A 20,975-nucleotide genomic window follows, 5' to 3' on the forward strand; every position below is an offset into this window, starting at 1 on the left:
CCTGGTACGTTGTGCAAACATCAGCACTCGGGGAGACGAAGGCGGCGGTGCGTGGTGCGGGCGTCACCAGCGTGACCTCAATAGGTGCTCGCTAACAGCACTCGGCTCTCTACCCTCTAATAAAGCTGAGCGGCGGATCTCTTTGGCTTGGACTTGCTTTCATTTTATCAACGCATTTCAGAAGGCGTCTGTGCGTGAAAACATCGGATGTGTGTGTGTGTTGTGCAGGGCGTGGTGGGCGGTGATGGGAGGCAGTGTGGACTTGGCCGGCGTGAGAGACGGTCAATATCGGCATCAAGCGAGAGAGGGAGAGAGTAGGAAAAAAATGCACCGCAGAGCGCTGGGCGCGTTGCATGCAGGGCACACGCACGGGCGGGCACCGCGCTCCGAGTGAAATGCAGCAGCAGCAGCAGCGGCATCAGCACCACGAGCACGTGGTCCCACTCTTGAGTCGGCTCAATGCGGCTTCGCTCACATCGCCCCTTTTGAACCAGCGGGTCTGCAATTCCGCATTGCCATGGTGGTGGTGGTGGCGGAGTGGAGGGCGGGATGGAGGCCTTTCATAGCATGACCACTGCAGACTTTACCCGCGGGCTGGTATTTATTTTATTGACCCTGGTGGCTTGAAGTCCTGACTGTGAGTCGAGCATGAGTACTGACTGTGAGTCGAGCATGAGTACTGACTGTGAGTCGAGCATGAGTACTGTCCACAGCTCACATCGCAGGATCGTGCGAGATAGCGACTGCTTGGAATGGCCTTTATTTAGCAGTGGATTGATCACGGCTGATGATTATGATGACGACTGCCCACGCTTTGCAGTATAAGCAGCCTAAATATGCAATGCACAATATGCAGCCATATTACAAATATTAACTTGGCAGAAAGGCATTCAAGGTGAACGTACCACGAAGATGTCAGCATCATTATTATTTTTGTCAATTGCGTAACTGGATACGACTTGCTCATGGGGACTCAAACTAAACTCCATCCGGCTATAGCGCATTGCATATGTTGTCGTCGTATTTAAACAAAAATGCATAGACAGGATTTACATTCATCCGGAACTACTGAGTCGGCACGGCTGATACTGTGGGTTCGGACCTGGTCCCCCAGAGTGTATCACCACACAGTGCACACGGCGGCTAGCGAGGCGCGCTAGTGCCGTGAATTCACAAGCAGTTGTTCACTCATCTCCACCGTAGTTGTCTCGACCACAAGGTGGTGCACTGGTCGCTGCTGCTGCTTCTGCGAGCGTTCGCAAATCGTCACCGACAGCGCAATCCCGAACGGCGAAAGCGAGGCAAGCATCATTCAAACTGAGAAATGCATTTCAGAAGAAAGAAAAACAACTCCCAATTGATCATGAAAGGTTTCGTGCTCGAATATCGATCTTTCTTCAAACGCCAGCGAATGTTCCTTTTTGTTAGATTCATTTAATCTGGCGGAGTATTCAGAGCAACTACTCAGGTTGAAGGCGAATCATTCCGCGGGCTCGCGTGTACCCCCCCCCCACCCCCCGTCCTGGTTACGACTCCACCCAACACTGAACGTTGACCCAACGTTGAGCGTGAATTTCAGCTGCACGTAATTAAACCCGTTTTACAGGCCAGTCGGACTTACTCTGGCAAATGTCCAGCTACGAATAAATCAAATGTTTTATTGTTACTGCCATGCCAGCGGCGTATGCCTCCGGCAGCATGAGCAGCGCGCCCCCTGCGTGGCGGCGTCTCCTTCCGCGGCCCTCGTCCTGTCAGTACCGAATGGATTCCTCGTCCGCTCGAGATGTCGAGACGCTGCTGCTGCTGCTGCCCAGCTCAACACACTCGATGAGCATAGCGCCTGTGCTGTGCGGAAGGGCGATTGCCCGAAGCGTTGCCGGGTTTATATGTAACTTGTGAATGTTGCGGATTTACTCTCCAACACACCGGTGGGTTGAAGTTGTCAACTAAATATACGCTGCCAAGCTTGGTGGTGTTCATTCAGACGCTGTCTTTCCGACAGACATGTTCTTCATCTGAGGACGGCTGCTTGCGTTGTGGCCGAAACGTCGTGAGAATTGTATTTTATTATGTTTTATTTGTATTATTTTATTATTTCCCTTCTACGTGACATTACCGAAAGAACCAAGAAGATGAATCCCTGCAGTCACGAAAGCTTTAAATCGAAATTTAGTCAACTACATTATACACTACGCTATACACTACAACTATACACTACACACTAGTAACTCATTGGCACGTTTTGTTGACGTGTCAAGCCTCCTTACTGGCTGTGTCAGGTGGTGGAGGATTACGACACATTTATACTGACGCGAATATTCCTGTCGCTACGTTAAGGGCACAGCGTTGTCGGCTGAGTGTTCGATTCATCGTGGCACGAGGAGCGTGCAGAGCGCAGGGAGCACACCGCGTGACGTGTCGCCGGGTTCCCCCCAAGAGATGATGGGATTCCTCCACTGCCTCTCTGCTGTTTGTGATGGGCGCGGCTGTTGGGAGTGGCGCCCTAAAATCTGTGACGGTAGCTCGTTTACACCTCGTTCCCTACATCGTAAATAGTAACAGTGCTGTGCTTATTCGACTCAATATAAAAGCACGGTTACGCATTTGTGTGAACCTGTGTATGTTGAATTTCTTTCGCGCCGCGCGTAGCCAACCGTGATAATAATCGGAGGTGCGGGCGGAAGGTCAACGAACTAAACAACGCACGAGTCCACTGTGACAGGCATCGCACCACGGCGACTCGCCGACATGGACGTGCCTCGCTCATTGTTAAACCAATCGAGAGACAAAAAAACCCCTAAGAATATGAATCCTTGCAGTCACGAAAGCTTCAAATCTAGAACAAAAATGGTGCTTTATCCCCCCTGGCGAGGCGAACCGATACGATGGCTGCGTTGCGATTGCGTGCGATGCCCGTGCCTACAGAAACGAAGCAGACTCTTTGAAGCACTCCATGCTTGCAATCGCTCCCTTTCGAGGACTGCTATTTAGTGCATTCCTCCCATGAAATATTCACAGTCGCCGTCACACGGCTCTCAGTGCGGTTTGCGGTGGAGCAATGGCGCAGAGGTTAGTGTCCTACGCCTCCTGACTTCCATTCCCGATCACTGCGAACAGAAGTGGTGAGTGGTGCCTCGTCACGCCAACTCCATGTCCTCCCCCCTCCCACACAAACCTCCCCCCCCCCCCCACCCCTTCCACCCAAACTCCTTCACCAAAGCGCACTGCCCAGCCCGGTGAAGTATGGTCAAACAATCCCCGTGACTGGCACGATAGCCGGGCGGTGGTGGCTATGCACGGCTGGTGGGTCACACGCAGATGGAGTTGTGAAACTGCCTTCTCGTAGGTGTCGAGGAGGCGCCATAACCCTGGCCCGTCAGGAGAAGGCCGTCTAGCAAGGTGGACTAATCGCCATCTGTTCCCATCTGTACGGGGATGGAGTGTTGCCAGCTGGCGCAAGGCGCGGGGTTTGTCCGTGTACTCCGGCTTCCTCCCCACGTGTCTACCAAACGTTACTCATCATTCATAGGCGGACAATGTCTACACATTGAAAACCCAATTGCAGGACCCTCTTGTACAGGAGTGCAGTACTATGCAGTGCTATGACTCAGTGTGGCTCTCCCGGATGAATAATTATATGATTATTATATTCAAGTATTGTTATCATTACGTGGCTAGGATTTCATCAGTGAATTAACAAGGACACAGTATCTTTTATAGATATAAACTATCCATATATATTTGTACTATTTTATATTGTAATATAAACTAATGAGGATATCTGTTCAACAAAGCAACTGGGCCGCTGTTAAGTTTGTACGACAGCATAGACGACAGTATCCTGTGCATGCAGCCAACGCCTATGGCATCGCGATGCAATTTCGGTGATTAAAAACTTTCGGTGTCAAGTTGAAGCTTTGACTTGCGGCGCATTAGCGAGGCTGGCCGCTCTCGCCGACGATGACGCAATGGGGGTCTTTAACGTCTCGGTGACTGATAGCGAAGGCAGACACATCGCTCACGCCAGAGCGGGCATCGAGAAGCGGTCCTGGAGCGAGGAATCGCACCGCCAAGTCCGCGCTGAGCGGTTCGCCACCGACGAGCGAGACTGACGAACAAAGACAAAGACCCCCACCCCCCACGTATAGCCTTTACAGACTGTTGGGGCAAGTGCTGTTAGCGAGCACCTGTGAATGGCAACAAGGTACAGGTGGGGGTGGGTGGCCATCACCACGCCCGGCCGCCTTTGTCTCCCCAGTGGCGATGTTTACTACACAGCGCACCAGGAACTCATTTGAGGCTGAGTCGACCTCGGGATGGCCCAAGACCGGTTGAGATAATCGTCGCTGGTGTTGTTGGCCGAGTTTGGTACACGAATCCACAGACATTTGTCAATCCACTGCTGGATGACGCCCTCTCTCACGCCGTGCGTGTGGGTCACGGGGTTGTTCGAGCAGCCATACTTCACCACGCTGGTACACAGGTCCTTAGCGAGGAAGTCAGACCCAGGACAGGGTGCAGATATCACGCACACTATTACCGAGTGTAGCCAAACTCACGCGTCACAGTGCGCTAACCGCCGCGCCACCACTCCACCCGTGTCTATGATCGTTTCAAATTCAGCGAAAATTGCCGTCTCGCAGTAGCGAGCCTTGAATGCACTCCTCCCTGGTCGCGGAACCCGAACCAAACGATGGACATTCCACATTTTCATTCCGGGAGCCAGTCTACTCACCGACTGTTACCGCATGTATCGCCCCCGCAATGATGATTGGCCTTAAGGGATGCGTGAGTCGCGAGCGTTGACCGCATCGTCACCGACGCGGGGTTTGACCCCGGGACTGCCCCCTCCCGTCCCCATGCATTGCCTAGGTCTGCAGAGAGGGTCTCTTCAAGCGATAGTCCACGATGCTGTTGGTGCGTGTTCTTGGCGATGGCGCGATCTGTGTGGCGATAACACAAAGTCAGCACCTCCACCACCATCACGGGGCGTTGCTGCGGAGGCTGGGAGGGGAGGGGCCGCAGAACTGCACTCACGAATTCAATCACTCATTCGTTCGTTCATTCACCCACTAAATCGCGTATTCATTCGCCGACTCAATCGCTCATTCATTCACCAACGACTTCGCTCATTCCTCCACCCACTCATTCACTCATTGATTCACCCTAACAATTGCTAATGTATTATACTCACTATCTTGGTTCAGTTATTCACTCATTTTATGATATACTACATAATTAATTGACCAACATTGTATAAGTATTTACATACGCACGTGCTAAATCATTAATTCCTTCGTTAACTCTTTAATTCAGCCGCTATTTACTCATGCGCGTATTTTCTCACTCGTTCCCTCACTCATTCACGTATTCATGTACTCACCCCCTCGACTTACTCACGCATTCACTCTTTCACCCACTTACTCATTCATTCACTCACTAATATAATAATGCATTCACATATTCGCACAATATTTCCATTAGCTCATTCACTCCCTCACTAAGATAAGATAACCATTGATCCGCTCGTTCGCTATTGCACAATAACTCATTCGCTCATGCATTCTTTTTTACTCATTGTCACCCACTTATTTGATCAAGCATTCACCTGCTCACTCATCCATTCATTCATTTCCTCATTCACTAAATATAATCACCCGTCCGCTCACTCGCTCATTATATCACCCATTTATTCACAAACTCACTCATCCCCTCACCCAACCATTCACCCACGCACTGACCGACTCACCCTACTGCACCATCCATCCCTTCTCAATCGCTGTCCCATGCACTCATTTGTTCACTCACCGACCAATTAATTCACCATTCCCCCCACCTTAAACATTCACTCACTCACCCATTCACTCACCCGTTCCCTAACCCATTCATTCTCTCACTCAATCACTCATCCATTCATTCCCTCATTCATCCACCCACTCGCGCCCATGCAGCCGCCTTGTCTACCCGCGATGCTGAATAATTGATGCGTTCGCTTCCAAGACAGTTATCTGGGCCAGCATATCTTCCATCGATCCACGTTTCATAAATAACCTTGCGCATAAATGAACTTCATAGCAACCAAAAACAACCAGTACTTTTACAAGTTGTATGCATTGCTTAAAACGCCAGTTCAGAAGCACAAGTACGAATAGAGTACAGGGCCTCGCAAACTAATCCCACACTCAAGGGGACGCATCGTGAATGAGCGCTAACCCGTCATGGCATTTCAAGTGAATCCGTAGCGATGTCCATTGCATGCTCTGTATTCAAATACATGTCCTCCCAGAATCACTTGCGGTATGAGCCAAACGCGATGCACTGAATAGATATAAACACACAATAAACAAATAAAGATCCCGCGTATAGCCTTAACAGACTGCTGGGGCAAGTGCTGTTAGCGAGTAGCGCACGAGGGGGTGGGTGGCCAGCACCACGCCCGGGCGCCTTTGTCTCCCCAGCGACTATGTTTACACATCGCGCCCAGTCCTCATTTGAGGTTGAGTTGACCTAGGGGAGAGCCAGGACCGGTTCAGATAATCGTCACTGGTGTTGGTGGCCGCGAGTTGATGTCAACTCGGGTCACACGGGGTTCGTAGCGCAGCGAACCGCGACACTGCCGCCTCCTACACGAGGCGACTGCATGGGCACGAGTGGCTGGTTGAGTTAGAGAATGAATGGGTGAGTGGTTGAGTGAGAGAATGAATGGGTGGATGGATCAGTGAGAGGATGCATGGGTGAGTGGTTGAGTGAGAGAATGAATGGGTGAGTGGTTGAGTGAAAGAATGTATGGGTTGGTGGATGAGTGAGATAATGAATGGGTGAGTGGATGAGTGAGATAATGAATGGGTGGATGGATGAGTGAGAAAATGGATGGGTGGGTAGATGAGTTAGAGAACGGGTGAGTGGTTGAGTGAGAGAATGAATGTGTGAGTGGTTGAGTGAGAGAATGAATGGGTGGATGGATGAGTGAGAAAATGGATGGGTGGGTAAATGAGTGAGAGAACGGGTGAGTGGTTGAGTGAGAGAATGAATGGGTGAGTGGTTGAGTGAGAGAATGAATGGGTGGGTGGGTGGATGAGTGAGTGAGTGAGATAATGAATAGGTGGGTGGATGAGTGAGAGAATGAATGGGTGGGTAGATGCGTGAGAGAACGGGTGAGTGGTTGAGTGAGAGAATGCATGGGTGAGTGGATGAGTGAGAGAATGAATGAGTGGATGGATGAGTTAGAGAATGAACGGGTGAGTGGTTGAGCGAGATAATGAACGGGTGAGTGAATGAGTGGGTGCGTGAATGAGTATAAACACACACACATACACTCACTGTCGCATAACGAATAAAACGTAATTCATTTTAGAGCTGAATGTCTTAACCCCGAATATGATTTAACTCCCAAAGCCGTTTTGACATTCTTTGCGCGTTCCAGACCGCATCGCAGTATTTCCCACCTCGTACATTCATTTCAACGCAAGACCACAGATCGCCTTCCCGAATCGTTATCCGTTCCCGCAATGTACGACATTCCAATTGTCTGCTTGCAACAACAACAAACATGACCGCTCACGTTCCTCGGCGAGAATTAATCAGTCGTGACCATTCCACATTCCCATGGCGCGCACGGCGTTGGGAATGGGGGGGTGAAGGGACTGCGGGAGGTTAGAGGCATCCCGTTCCGTAGAACGATCAGCACGTAACCAACAATATTCAACTCGCTGTTCGGTTAATCCCGGGTGGCAAAATACGCGACTGCCGGTCACCTTCAACAAACAATGCGAGACCTCTCGGCACGGTCTGTGGTGCTCCGTGCGCGGCACACCCCTGCGGGCAGAGAGGAGCGACGGCTCCGGACTGAGAGCGAGTAAAGTGAGAGACGTGATGAGACGCTGTCGGGCGGTGAGGAGGGAGGGAGTGGGGGAGGCGAAGAGGGGGGAGGGAGGGAGGCGTAGCCGCGAACGCAGTTCCAGACGCGAATCCGCAATGTGGCCACGTGTGGCTTGCAGTCAGCTGACGCGTGATGCGACACGCGCTGCGCAATTGTGCTGCGTTCGGCACAAAGGCGCCTCCGTATTTAAGGAGCACCCGGCGGATGGAGAGATACAGCGGCCTGTTCGGGGCCGGCAACGGGCTACGATACCACCACCACCACAACAGCCACAGCATCAGCAGCAGCATCACCAGCAGCAGCAGACTCCAACAGCACCACCGTTCCTCCTCGCACACCACCACCACCCACCACCGCCACCATGAGCTACACAGAGTCGAGCGTGAGCTCGTCCTACCGGCGCGCGTACGCCGACGCGTCCCGCGGCGGCAGCAAGCGACTGCTGAGCACCCCCTCCAGCGGGTTCCGCTCGCAGTCTTGGTGCCGGGGCAGCAGCGGCGGCGGCAGCGGCGGCGGCTCCGGCTCCCTGGTGTCTCTGCAGAGGCGCCCCAACTACGCGAGCCTATCGCACGGCTACAGCACCCCGGCGCTAAACTCGGCGGCGGACAGCCTCGACTTCATGAGCCAATCGAGCGTGTTCAGCGGGGACTTCAAGCACTCGCGCGTCAACGAGAAGCAGCTGCTGCAGGACCTCAACGACCGCTTCGCCGGCTACATCGAGAAGGTGCACGACCTGGAGCAGAAGAACAAGGAGCTGGAGACGGAGATCTCCGCCTACAGGCAGAAGCAGTCGGGTCCCGCGCGGGGCGGCGGCGTGAGCGACGTCTACGAGCAGGAGATCAAGGAGCTGCGGGAGCTGATCGAGCACATCAATGGCGAGAAGACGACCGTGCAGATCGAGCAGGAGCACCTGGACGAGGAGATCCAGCGCCTGCGCGAGAAGACCGACGACGAGGTGCGTCTGCGCAACGAGACGGAGGCGCTCATCAACGCGTTCAGGAAGAACGTGGACGACACGTCGCTGGTGCGCATGGAGATGGACAAGCGCACGCAGTCGCTGCTCGACGAGATCACCTTCCTCAAGAAGAACCACGAGGAGGAGGTGGACGAGCTGCTGGCGCAGATCCAGTCGTCCACGGTGTCGGTGGAGAGGAAGGACTTCGCGGTGCCCGAGATCACGGCGGCGCTGCGCGAGATCCGCGGGCAGCTCGAGGGGCAGTCGGCGCGCAACATCGAGACGGCCGAGGAGTGGTTCAAGGGGAAGTTCTCGCAGCTCACCGAGGCGGCCGAGCAGAACAACGACGCCATCCGCTCCGCCAAGGAGGAGATCACGGAGCACCGACGCAAGCTGCAGATGCGCTGCACGGAGCTGGACGCCTTGCGCGGCACCAAGGAGTCGCTGGAGAGGCAGCTGAGCGAGATGGAGGAGAGACACCAGGGCGACGTGGGCAACCTGCAGGTACCTGGGGGGGGCGGCAGGGGGGAGAACGGGGGATGCGCGGAGAGACGAACCCCGCGGGCTCCACGTTCAGCCACTCGACTCGCAGGAGCGGTGTTCTCACAGTCCCGGTCGCCTGTTTCGCTTCTCCGGTGCGAATGTTTTTAAAAAAAGAAAAATGTTGGTCAGAGCGTCAGGTTGTCGATTGCTTTTGTGGGACGAATTGGCTATCCGGGAAGCGCAGGACCGGTTCAGATGATAGTTTGTCACTGGCAGGGAATCGAACTTGGCTCGCAGGATTCGTGACCCAGTCCGCTAAGACACTACACCTCGGCTTTTTACGCACGCACGCATACACACCACACACACCACACACACCACATACACTTCACACACACCGCACATCACACACACCACACACACCGCACACGCGCACACATACACGCGCGCACACACCGCACACCCCACACAAACCGCACACACTTCACACACACACACGCGCACATACACCACACACACGTTCACTACACACACACACGCGCACACACACCACACACACGTTCACTACACACACACATACACTTCACACATACGCGCACACACACACGCACCACACACACACACGCGCGCGCCCCTTCACGCTGGCCGCAATGCCACTGCGCACGAAACGGCACAGCTCCTTCACAGGGTGCCGACCCTGCTCAACCCTTAATCTCGCCCTGGTGCCACTGGTGTAAATTCCGCATTATTATCAATCCATCGTAGGACAAGAGTCGACTTTCCAACAAAGTCGAACCGCACTTGTATTTTATAGAACGCATCGTGAGTCGAGTCGTCGACTGCCAGCGCGATGAGTTTGTGACCGCTGGCGCAGCGTGTCGGGAACATTTCCACAACGATCAAACTCCCGACCACTCAAACCCCGATGGAGGCGGCGGGGGTGATTCCGGCTGTAAAGCTTGCGAGCGCACGACTTGGGGAGGGTTGTTCACGAGAATTGAGAGGAAATTTAGGGAGTGAAGCCAAACAGCCACGCGGCTCGCTCCAGCTGATCTCAGCGTCGTCACCACAGCGACCCGTGTCGCATAAGCCGCAAATCGCAGTACAAATCTGTAGGACGGCATAACAGGACGGACACGTGGCGGGGTGGGGGTGGACGGAGGGGGGAGCGGGGTGGGGGGGAGACTGCGGAAGATTACGGCCAGCGAGCGAGCGAGAGCGCCGTTTCCCCGCCGGGTGAATCCACGCGATGCCTTTGGAGACATCGATTGTGGCCTCTTTGAGTTGCTAATTGCTCTGCACACGGCGGCTCAGTTGCGCACTGGAGGCAGCGGAAGTCGATGGAGCCAACGTGGGCCCCATAAAGAGACTGCGCGCAGCCTAATGGCACATTAGCGAGATTTAGTGCACGGTCAGCGATTTGAAGAAGCACTTTTGCCAATGCATATTTACTTCTCAACGAAAATGCATCGGTTTATTTTCTTAATCGGAAGATGTTAATAGAAATGCTATGATATACATTCAATGCAACATCTATTTATATTCATCGCCGCAAGAATGCGAGTTCGATGCTGAACACGCGGTGCTCTCAATGCGGGGAAACCGTCCTCGGTGTGACGTCACTGGCGCTTGATTGGCTTAGTGACGCGTGACGTCACAACACAAGGTAATCCCATGTTCGTTGACGTGACGATCTTAACCATTGCCATGGAAACATGTTGAGATTTAGCCATCTATTTGCCATCTATGACACAGCGTGCAATTAGTATTTCTTTTCAGTTTTGCTGCAAGTAGGAGCCACGTGATAAGGACACATGAATGGATGAATGTGAGGGGAAACCTTTATAACCCACATTGTCTTCATGGAAAAACTTGACCTTTCACTTTATATAATCTTCCCATAGTTAATATAATGCAGCAATGAGCTAATTAATTCACTGCCTGACAGCAAAAGCCTTCACTTAGGGACAACGATCTCCCCTTCCGTGCCGGCCTTTATCGGTGCTACTCGCTACCAGCACTTGGCCCAACAGTCAGTGCGTGTGTGTGCGTGTGTGTGTGTGCGTGCGTGTGTGTGCGTGCGTGTGTGTGCGTGCGTGTGCGTGCGTGTGCACGTTTGTGCATGGGAAGCGATGGTGTAATTGTTAGCGTGCTGCGCTACGAATCCGGCGACCCGAGTTTGAATCCCGCTCAAGGCCAACACCGGTGACGAATTATCTGAACCGATCCTGAGCCTCCCCTAGGTTGACTCAGCCTCAAATTAGTGCCTGGTGCGGTGTGTTCACATCGCCACTGGGGAGACAAAGGCGTGTGCCGTGCCTGCCTTCATAGGTGCTACTCGCTACCAGCACTTGCCCGGACAGTCTGTTGAGACTACACGGGGGATCTTTGTCTTTGTCTGCAGGATGCAGCCCAGCAGCTGGAGAACGAACTGCGCAACACCAAGTGGGAGATGGCGCGCCACCTGCGCGAGTACCAGGACCTGCTCAACGTCAAGATGGCGCTTGACATCGAGATCGCAGCCTACAGGTGAGCACCACGTGGTAGACCCCCGCCATTGTCGACGACAATGACGACAGCAATTACAACAATGACGACAACGACAATGACGACAACAATTACAACAATGACGACAATGACGACAACGACAATGACGACAACAATTACAACAATGGCAACAACAACAATGACGACTCACGTTCACAGATTTAACTGTGAGGGGGCTATGAGGCAGTTTTGTAATGTAGATTATTTTATGAGGTAATTTTACTGAAGGGTACGTAACACAGACCCCTCTGCGTTATCAATCGCAAGCACGAATTTATCATAGTTTGCATGCCAGAACTAAAACATCTCATGCAATTTGTAGATATTGTAGATGGATCTGTCCTCAATTAAATGGTTATAATATCCGATGGCCGCTCACTTTGTAAAAAAATATTTAAAGCTGAATCAGTACAAAAACGTGCACATCAATGTGCCAGTAATAGCAACACGACTGGCAGATGCAACCGATTGACCCTTGCCCGGATTCATTTGCGTAAACTGCCGTGTCCTCGCCCTAACAATGAACGCCGTCGTCTCGCGCAGGAAACTCTTGGATGGGGAGGAAATTCGCTACAGCAGTGGCCCGCTGCCGACCCCGTCCAAGCCGCCCAAGGCCCCCTCGGCAAAGCCCAAGGCGGCCAAGGCCGAGAAGAAAGTGGTGAGCAAGAAGCCAGAGATCAAGGTGGAGAGCGAACCAATCAGTGCCCAGCTTGATAACGACCTCGAAGACCTCGCACAGGAAGAGGTGATGGAAGCAAAGGCCGCTCCGGTGGTCAGTGCCGAGAAGGACGAAGAGGAGGAGGAGGAGGAAGAGAAGGAGGAAGAGGAAGCCGAGGCGGAGGAGGAAGAAGGAGCCGAGGCTGAAGCAGAGGCAGAAGCTGAAGAGGAGGGGGAGGCAGACGAAGCTGAAGTTGAGGAGGCTGAGGCTGAGGCGGAGGAGACAGAAGCTGAAGCAGCTGAAGACGAGGAAGAGGCTGAAGGCGAGGAGGCAGAGGAGGCTGGAGAAGTTGAAGAGGAAGCGATTGAACAGGCAGAAGCTGCAGAGGCTGAGGCTGAGGTAGAGGAAGAGGAAGCCGAGGCTGGAGAGGAGGAGGAGGAGGAGGAAGAAGCAGCAGAAGAAGAAGTTGAAGCTGAAACTAAAGAAGAAGTCGAGGCAGAGGCTGAAGAGGCCGGAGCTGAGGAAGAGGACGAAGCAGCAGAGGAAGAAGAGGCAGCAGAGGAAGAAGAGGCAGCAGAGGAAGAAGAAGTCACTTCAAAAAAGGCCAAAACACAAGAGGCTGAAGTTGAGGAAGAAGAGGTCGAAGCAGCAGAGGCCGAAGAGGCAGAGGCCGAAGCCGAGGAGGAGGAAGCTGGAGAAGAAGCTGGAGAGGAGGAAGTTGAAGCTGAATCCAAAGAGGAGGAGGAGCAAGAGGAAGGTGAGGAAGCGGACGCTGAACAAGACGACACAGAAGCAGAGGAGGAGGTTAAAGAAGAAGAGGTCACCAAGTCAAAGGCTGAGGCAGCTGAGGCTGAAGCAGCAGAAGAAGAAACTGCCAAGTCAGAGGAGGAAGAAGCCAAAGATGAAGCCGAGGAGGAAGAAGTAGAGGAGGAGGCTGTTGAAGAAACTGAAGCAGCAACTGAAGAAGCTGAAACGAAGGAGGCCTCGGACGATGAGAAACCCGAGGAAGAGGTGAAAGAGGAAGAGGCCCCTGCCGCACCTGAAGCTAAGAAAGCCCCAGAGCCAAAAGCAGCTCCCAAGAAGAAGGCACCCGCAAAGGTCGAGTCGCCCACGTCTGAGCCCGAGGACGAACCAAAAGCAGAAGTTGTTGAGAAGAAAGTCAAAGCTGAAGCTCCAAAACCCAAGGCCAAACCTGCAGCTGCCAAGAAGGAAGCCAAGCCGGTGGCAAAGGAAGAAGAGGAGGAATCCCCCACTGAGGAAGAACCCAAGACACCTGCTGCTAAGCCTGCCAAGGCCCCTGCCAAGCCCAAGCCCGCTCCCAAAGCAGAAGCAGAAGAGAAACCAGAACCAGCGAAACCCGCCCAGGCAAAGCCTGCGCCTGCTGCCGAGGAGGAGGAGGATGAGGAGGAGGATGAGGAAGAGGTGGAGGAGGAAGAGGAGGAGGATGAGGAGGAAGAGGAGGAGGAGGAAGTGAAACCTGAGGAAACCAAACCCGTCAAGTCAAAGCCCGCCCCGGCCAAAGAGGAGGAAGATGAACCCAAAGCCGCCAAACAGCCCCCCAAGCCCAAGGCGAAGCCCGCTGCTCCTAAAGAGGAGCCAGAAGACAAAGCAGAGCCGGCGAAGGAAAAACACTCTCCGGTCGAGGAGGCGAAGCCCATCAAAGAGGTCGCCAAACCTGCAAAAGCGGCACTGGCCAAGGCTGCCAAAGAGCCAGAAGCGGCCGAGTCCAGAAAGATCGAGGTGAAAGTGAAGAAGGTGACGAAAAAGGTGGTGGAGGAGATCGAGCAGAGCACGGAGCAGCAGGAGGAGTCGTACGAGGAGATCATCGAGGAGACGATCGTCTCCACGAAGAAAGTGGAGAAGCCGGCGGCCCCGAGCAAGGAGCCCAAGAAGGCCGTCAAGGTGAAGGAGGCGCCCAAGGCTGTGGCCCAGGTCGAGGAGTACGAGGAGATCATCGAGGAGACGGTGGTGTCCACCACCAAGAAGCACGAGAAGGGCAAGGCCCCTGCCGATTCTAAGTGAGCCCCGGGAGAGGATTCGATGCCATTCGCTCATTTATTGAGCATTGTCCAAAAGTGCAATACCGAGCCATGACGACAACAACACAGAACCCAGACCATACCCTACGATAAGAGTCAAACACTTGCACTATTAAGTTTACTTTTTAATCTATTATGCTGCATTGATGTTTCTGCTCGTAATGCTTGCAGAGACCACCGTTACATTATGTGTTGTGCATGTAATACATTAAAAGTCAATTAATATTAAGAAAACAGAATGTTAAAGAAAAAAATCAACGTTAATATGATGGAATGAATATCATTGAACAGATCTGCATGAATGCAGACTTTTGGCAGAAACAGCATAAGGGCATTATTCAGCCAAAATAGCACACAGGAGGATCTATGGTGGTGCTATTCACTCTGCTGCTGGAGTAGGCCCTACTCACGCTTCCAATAAACCAAACGTGCCGCAGTATTATGTCTCCTGGTATTGATTCGTTTCCTGTCTTGCTGCTGCTTTGTTTGGTCAATAAATATCATCATCCGAGGCTTGATGTGTGGGCTGGCGATACCCCGTGGGGAAACTTTGCCGGAGGCTCGGGGATTTAAGTTGGGTGGCCAATTTTCTCTCTCCATCACCCGAGCACCAATCCCTCCTTCTGACAAGTCACTCAGAGATTCTCGTCAAATGTCACTCAAGCATTACCTACAAGAACCCCATTAGTCACTCTCATAGTTAATTAAATTCCACCCTTAGAGACACTCCCCCTCAGTCATATCATCATTCACTCTCATCATTCACTAAACTCCACCCTCAGAGACAATCCCTACTCATCCATTCTCACCATTCACTCTCATCATTCACTACATTCCACGCTCATGAGACAAGCCCACTCAATCATATCATCATTCACTCTCATCATTCACTGAATTCCACCCTTATGAGACAATCCCTACTCATTCACTCTCATCATTCACTAAATGCCACACTTATGAGACAACCCTCCTCAGTCATATCATCATTCACTCTCATCATTCACTAAATTCCACACTCATGAGACAATCCCTACTCATTCACTCTCATCATTCACTAAATGCCACACTTATGAGACAACCCTCCTCAGTCATATCATCATTCACTCTCATCATTCACAAAATTCCACACTCATGAGACAAACCCTACTCAGTCATATCATCATTCACTCTCATCATTCACTACATTCCACACTCATGAGACAAACCCTACTCAGTCATATCATCATTCACTCTCATCATTCACTACATTCCACACTCATGAGACAAGCCCACTCAATCATATCATCATTCACTCTCATCATTCACTGAATTCCACCCTTATGAGACAATCCCTACTCATTCACTCTCATCATTCACTAAATGCCACACTTATGAGACAACCCTCCTCAGTCATATCATTCACTCTCATCATTCACTAAATTCCACACTCATGAGACAATCCCTACTCATTCACTCTCATCATTCACTAAATGCCACACTTATGAGACAACCCTCCTCAGTCATATCATCATTCACTCTCATCATTCACTACATTCCACACTCATGAGACACTCCCTACTCAGTCATATCATCATTCACTCTCATCATTCACTAAAGTTCACTCTCGTGAGAAAGTCCCACAATCACATAGAAGCCATTCCACCTCAGTCAAATCACTTGTCTGGGAATTGCTCAGTGCACTAACGGAGTCCAGCAAAGGGGTGGCACATTTCAGAGTGTTTGGCCAGGGTGAGATGGAGGTCCCGTGCAACTCTTCTGCTGGTGCCTGAACGGTGGAAGACGCAAGCGAGAAGACGCACGAAACGAACTCTCCGCGTGGACATCACATCGCACCACACGCACCGGTTCAACTCGAGGGGCCAGACTCACATCTAGATGATGGTCCTTGTCATCAAACCTTTAGCAAGAACTGTAACCATTGCCTCGGTTATTCAAAACGCAGCCATTCGTCAGCAACGATGCAGCCAACGAAGTGCAGCCAACAGTTTGAAGGAACCGCCACCTCCACGTGCACACAGCGTGACCAACATGCGCCATCTGCTATCAAGGGTTCACGGGCATGTGGGAATGAAGCGCTTCAAATGTCAATAGTGTGACATTTACCTTGATTTTTTTTTAAATTAAAATAACAGCATCGATAATGACAGTCATATTTGTACAAAAATCACCAGGTACAATAGGCACCATTTGGTGGAAAGTAAGTGAACAGATTCATCCTCGGAATGAGAATGTGGAATTACTACTGCTGGCTCTGGGACACGAATAGAGAAGATCATTATGGACACTGGCCTGGTTGGACTGTGTTACGTTGGCGCAAAGCGCAATTAACGCAACACTCAACACAATCGTCAATTATACTGCGGCCTTAAAGAGAAAAATAAATAATCGCTGGCGTTTCGGGCAATGGCCCTTATACATGACTTTGCAACAATAACTTCCTTTCGAGTTGCTGTGTCTTCGCGTAAGGTCAGTCTCTTTAACGAAAGGGTATTTGTAAAATCAATAGGTTGGGTAAAAACAAATAAACATCCTAAAACAAAATACCGCTACTGGTAGAGGCCGTGGCCCTCAACGATCATCGACTGCGGCTCGCAGCGCAGTGCGCAGAGCGCAGCGCCACCGCTCCGCCGAGTGGTGAGCGCAGCGCCACCGCTCCGCCGAGTGGTGAGCGCAGCGCCACTGCTCCGCCGAGTGGTGAACGCTGCGTCTCCACTGAGGGCGATGTTGTGCCCCGTGAATGAGAGGAGAGAGAAGCGCTCTGAGTGACTTCGCCTCATCCTGATTGCAATTGCCTGGCAATTGCCTGGCAATTGTCTAATAGATCCAAATATTACAGAGCAACAATTAATGGACTGCGGTTGAGTTTGACACTCACAATCTGTGGAAGGAAACTGTTCAGACAATCAATTTAAAAACTGCTCCTCGATATAGGTTTTTGGGTGAGATCGCGTAAATGTGTCGTTAAACCCGCCACCACCCGACGCAGCAAATTTAGTAAGGTTTGTAATGTAAACAGAACATGCCAAATCGCTACTAGTACAGCACACCGCTTGTGTGTTGGAGATAAAATGCACAACATTTACAATCTGAGTACGACGTTTCGCCAGTCATTGCAACTAGCATCATAAGGCGGACAGCCAGATTTGTGAAATCCTTACGTGTTCAACTCCAAAATGCGCAATTGTCAGCTTACAGAAACATGCAGGCATAGCTGTTTAAGGGCCGATCTCTAACTAAAACTCAACATCTCACTTAAACTCAACCTCTCACTAAAATTCAACCTCTCACTAAAACTCAGTCTCTCACTAAAACTCAGTCTCTCACTAAAACTCAATCTCTCACTAAAACTTAATCTCTAACTAAAACTCAGTCTCTCACTAAAACTCAATCTCTCACTAAAACTTAATCTCTAACTAAAACTCAACCTCTCACTTAAACTCAATCTCTCACTAAAACTCAACCTCTCACGAAGGGCCGTTGCCCGACCTTGTGACGTAGTACGTATGCTGTATTACATGCTTTTTCAATTCTGGTCCAATGCAGTGTTAATTCGTATTGTTTGTGCGCGTTAAGGACGCCGCTTTAAGCGAAGCAGGTGCATGCATTCAATCACAGGGAGCAGCTGCTCCGCCACAGGAGGATTGGAATAACATCATCACTCGGAACTCACCAAACCGGCTATTGTCTGCACCTTACACCATCTCTGTATACAGACACGGGTGGTGGGAACGGTCGGGTGTAACGCAGTGCCGGATTAAGCTAGTGCGGGGCCTGTAGCAAATGTTATAAAGAGGCCCTATTTATATAAAAAAAAACACATTTAAACACGTACATTTTTTACTTGCGTAGTAAAGTTTTATTTTTTTTATTTGCTATACAGTCGGATAATACAGCAAATTGCTAACCTTAAACACCCAGTCGTCCATAAAAGTTGAAGGCGGTATAGTACTATAGTAATAGAGCAAGTGCAGTATCACTGAACCGGAATTGATAGCTTGAGAGCATTTAGCGCATGGGCCCTTGAAAGTGCGGGGCTCGTATGTATAGCTACTACATATGTACAGCTACTATATGTACAGTATAGCTAATACACATGTATAGCTACTATATGTGTAGCTACCAGAGGTGGGACAAAGTCATTGTTATGCAAGTCCAAGTCGAGTCTGAAGTCATCAAATTCATGACTCGAGTCTGACTCGAGTCCAAGTCACATGACTCGAGTCCACACCTGGTAGCTACTTTTTCTCCGAGGATAATCCGGCACTGGTGTAATGTCGAGTCTGGAAACGAAGAATATCCGAAGACGCCGTCCGTATGGTGGAAGGGAGCACGGCTGCCTGGCTAGCTGCTGTGTTGCGAACGCCCGCTGGTATCCACATCACATCGGAGGTGAACACGACGCGGTCGCGTGATGAATGGGATCACTTATCACGACGCCGATTCTCGACACAGTTGTAGATGTAGCGCAAATCCAGACCGTGCAATATTCATTTTCACCGAGTGTGAGTGTGTCTATGGAGCGGTCGTGAGGAGTGTTACTGTTAGCGCTGCGCTACGCTACAAACCCGGCGACCCGAGGTCGATTCCCGCTCACGGCCAACGCCAGTGACGATGATCTGTACCGGTCCTGGGCCTCACCTAGGTTGACTCTGTCTACAAAATGACTACCTGGTGCGATGTGTAAACCTCGACACTGGGGAGACAAAGGCGGTCGGGCGTGGTGCTGGCCGCCCACCCCCTCGTGTGCCGTGCCGGCCTTCATTGGCGCTGCTCTCTAACAGCACTTGCCCCACAGTCTGTTAAAGGCTATACGGGGGTCTTTGTATTTGTTGTCTATAGCCGTCCCGAGGCAGAACGTGCTGGTGATGTGTGCACGTTATCCACACACACACACTCGTTCCTTCGTCTTTCTATGGATGATGTTGTTGTTGTAGAGCGACCGCTTTCATTTTACATTGAGGTGCTGGCGAGCCAGATGATCGCGTTGGCAGTAGCCGCTGTGGCAATGCCTCCTTCCTCCACACGTGTGTGTGTGTGAAACAAGTGAATACGGACCTTTTAAACAAACACGGTAATTCCTCGGACTAATGTAGATGCATATTCCCACACTATAGGCTATTGAAACTGCTCAAATACAGTGCGCAGCGGCAGTTTCAGTGTTGCGACGGCACTCCGTGTGGGTACCACGCTTCGCTAAACCCGCGGAGACTGCGAATCGATCAGGAAGCTTGCGATAACATTTGCAAAGACCCGACGCGTGCCCGCTGCTTGCTTGACCCCACAACCACCTGCGGGGAAGGGGGGGGGGGGGTACAAGAATGGCCACACATCCAACTCTGTCTCGACATGCAGGTCTCGCCCGCAGCCTGCCTCGTGCCCACAACTCAACGCGTGACTTGGTTGGTGGTGACGACGCTGCTGCCGCTGTGTTGTCAGTGATGCACAATCAACAACAAGACAACTCGACACGGTCGTGAATAGGGGCCGTCTGTTATTACGCAATGGCTATTGTGTCAGATCTTCGTCACCAATGTTGACCGTGAAACTCGGGTCGACGCTTTTCGTAGTGTATAGTGCGCTAACCACTGCACCGCCGCTCCCGGGCACAATTTTATTATTGCCAAACAACCTCCGTGTCCCAGACGACATAGGGGGAGGGAGGCCTTCATCCCGCAGTAGACTGACCCAGAATTGGCGAGGCCTCACCGTGATGATTATATTCGGTGTCAAGCTGACACATAACAACAACAATGATAATGATGATAACTCTGTGGGGCCGTGGGCACGGTGGTGTTCGGAACGCGATAATCCATTGGCGTGGAGCGGGGTGCGCGTTGCAAGGCGGCGGGGGGGAGCTTCTCTCTCTCTCTCGTGAACATGAGCACCGAATTCTCCCAGCCACACGAAAAAAGAAAACGGCAGCGTCAGCTCAACCGCGGGCCTCACATTTCTAAGCTGCTCGATCAATCACGGACTCGAATCGATCAACGGCATAACCGATAAAACGGTACGTTTCGGGCGCAATCACGTTGCGTGGAGCGTGCATTAGAGGGCCCGGTTAAACGTTGCCCTCTCACTCTGCGTTCGAGAGAATTTTTTGGGGGCAGTGCTCGTATTCACCAGCGAGCTTCATCCGGTGTTCGGAAATTCCACATTCCTATGGCGGGGAAGGGGGGGAGAGGCAATTTTATCCCATAAGACTGTTAGAATATTTGCAAAGTTGTACCTAATTTTATCGACTTGAGGCCCAGTCTATCCAGAGCACAATCACTGCTTACTACACAAGTGGTACGGATTTTATTTCTCCTCGTGATGGGATGTTAACCTCCCAAAGTGGCATTTTATCTTTCTGTCCTTTCTGGCTCTCGCGTGCTCGCTACGGTGTTGAGCTGCTGGCTCTCCGTCTGGCTCATG

At 51.6% G+C, this 20,975-nt stretch overlaps 1 protein-coding gene across 1 annotated transcript; it reads left to right on the forward strand.

Annotated features, from left to right (window-relative positions):
- The first annotated feature begins 8,067 nt into the window (after nucleotides 1–8,067).
- LOC133343302 (neurofilament medium polypeptide-like) lies at nucleotides 8,068–15,000 on the forward strand. Its single transcript, XM_061552779.1, has 3 exons — nucleotides 8,068–9,338; nucleotides 11,722–11,846; nucleotides 12,408–15,000. Exons 1-3 carry the CDS (start codon nucleotides 8,241–8,243, stop codon nucleotides 14,542–14,544), a joined length of 3,360 nt encoding a protein of 1,119 aa, XP_061408763.1. The 5' UTR covers nucleotides 8,068–8,240; the 3' UTR covers nucleotides 14,545–15,000.
- The last annotated feature ends 5,975 nt before the right edge of the window (nucleotides 15,001–20,975 follow it).

Source organism: Lethenteron reissneri, chromosome 17, assembly GCF_015708825.2.
Source record: "Lethenteron reissneri isolate LAM-NWPU_2019-01 chromosome 17, ASM1570882v1, whole genome shotgun sequence".
Lineage (NCBI taxonomy): Eukaryota > Metazoa > Chordata > Hyperoartia > Petromyzontiformes > Petromyzontidae > Lethenteron > Lethenteron reissneri.

Excerpts from the sequence above, each read along its gene's own strand:
- LOC133343302 (XM_061552779.1), top strand. The coding sequence starts at position 8,241 with ATGAGCTACACAGAGTCGAGCGTGAGCTCGTCCTACCGGCGCGCGTAC. Across the intron at positions 9,339-11,721 it reads GCGACGTGGGCAACCTGCAG|GATGCAGCCCAGCAGCTGGA; the intron begins GTACCTGGGGGG and ends CTTTGTCTGCAG. Across the intron at positions 11,847-12,407 it reads ATCGAGATCGCAGCCTACAG|GAAACTCTTGGATGGGGAGG; the intron begins GTGAGCACCACG and ends CGTCTCGCGCAG.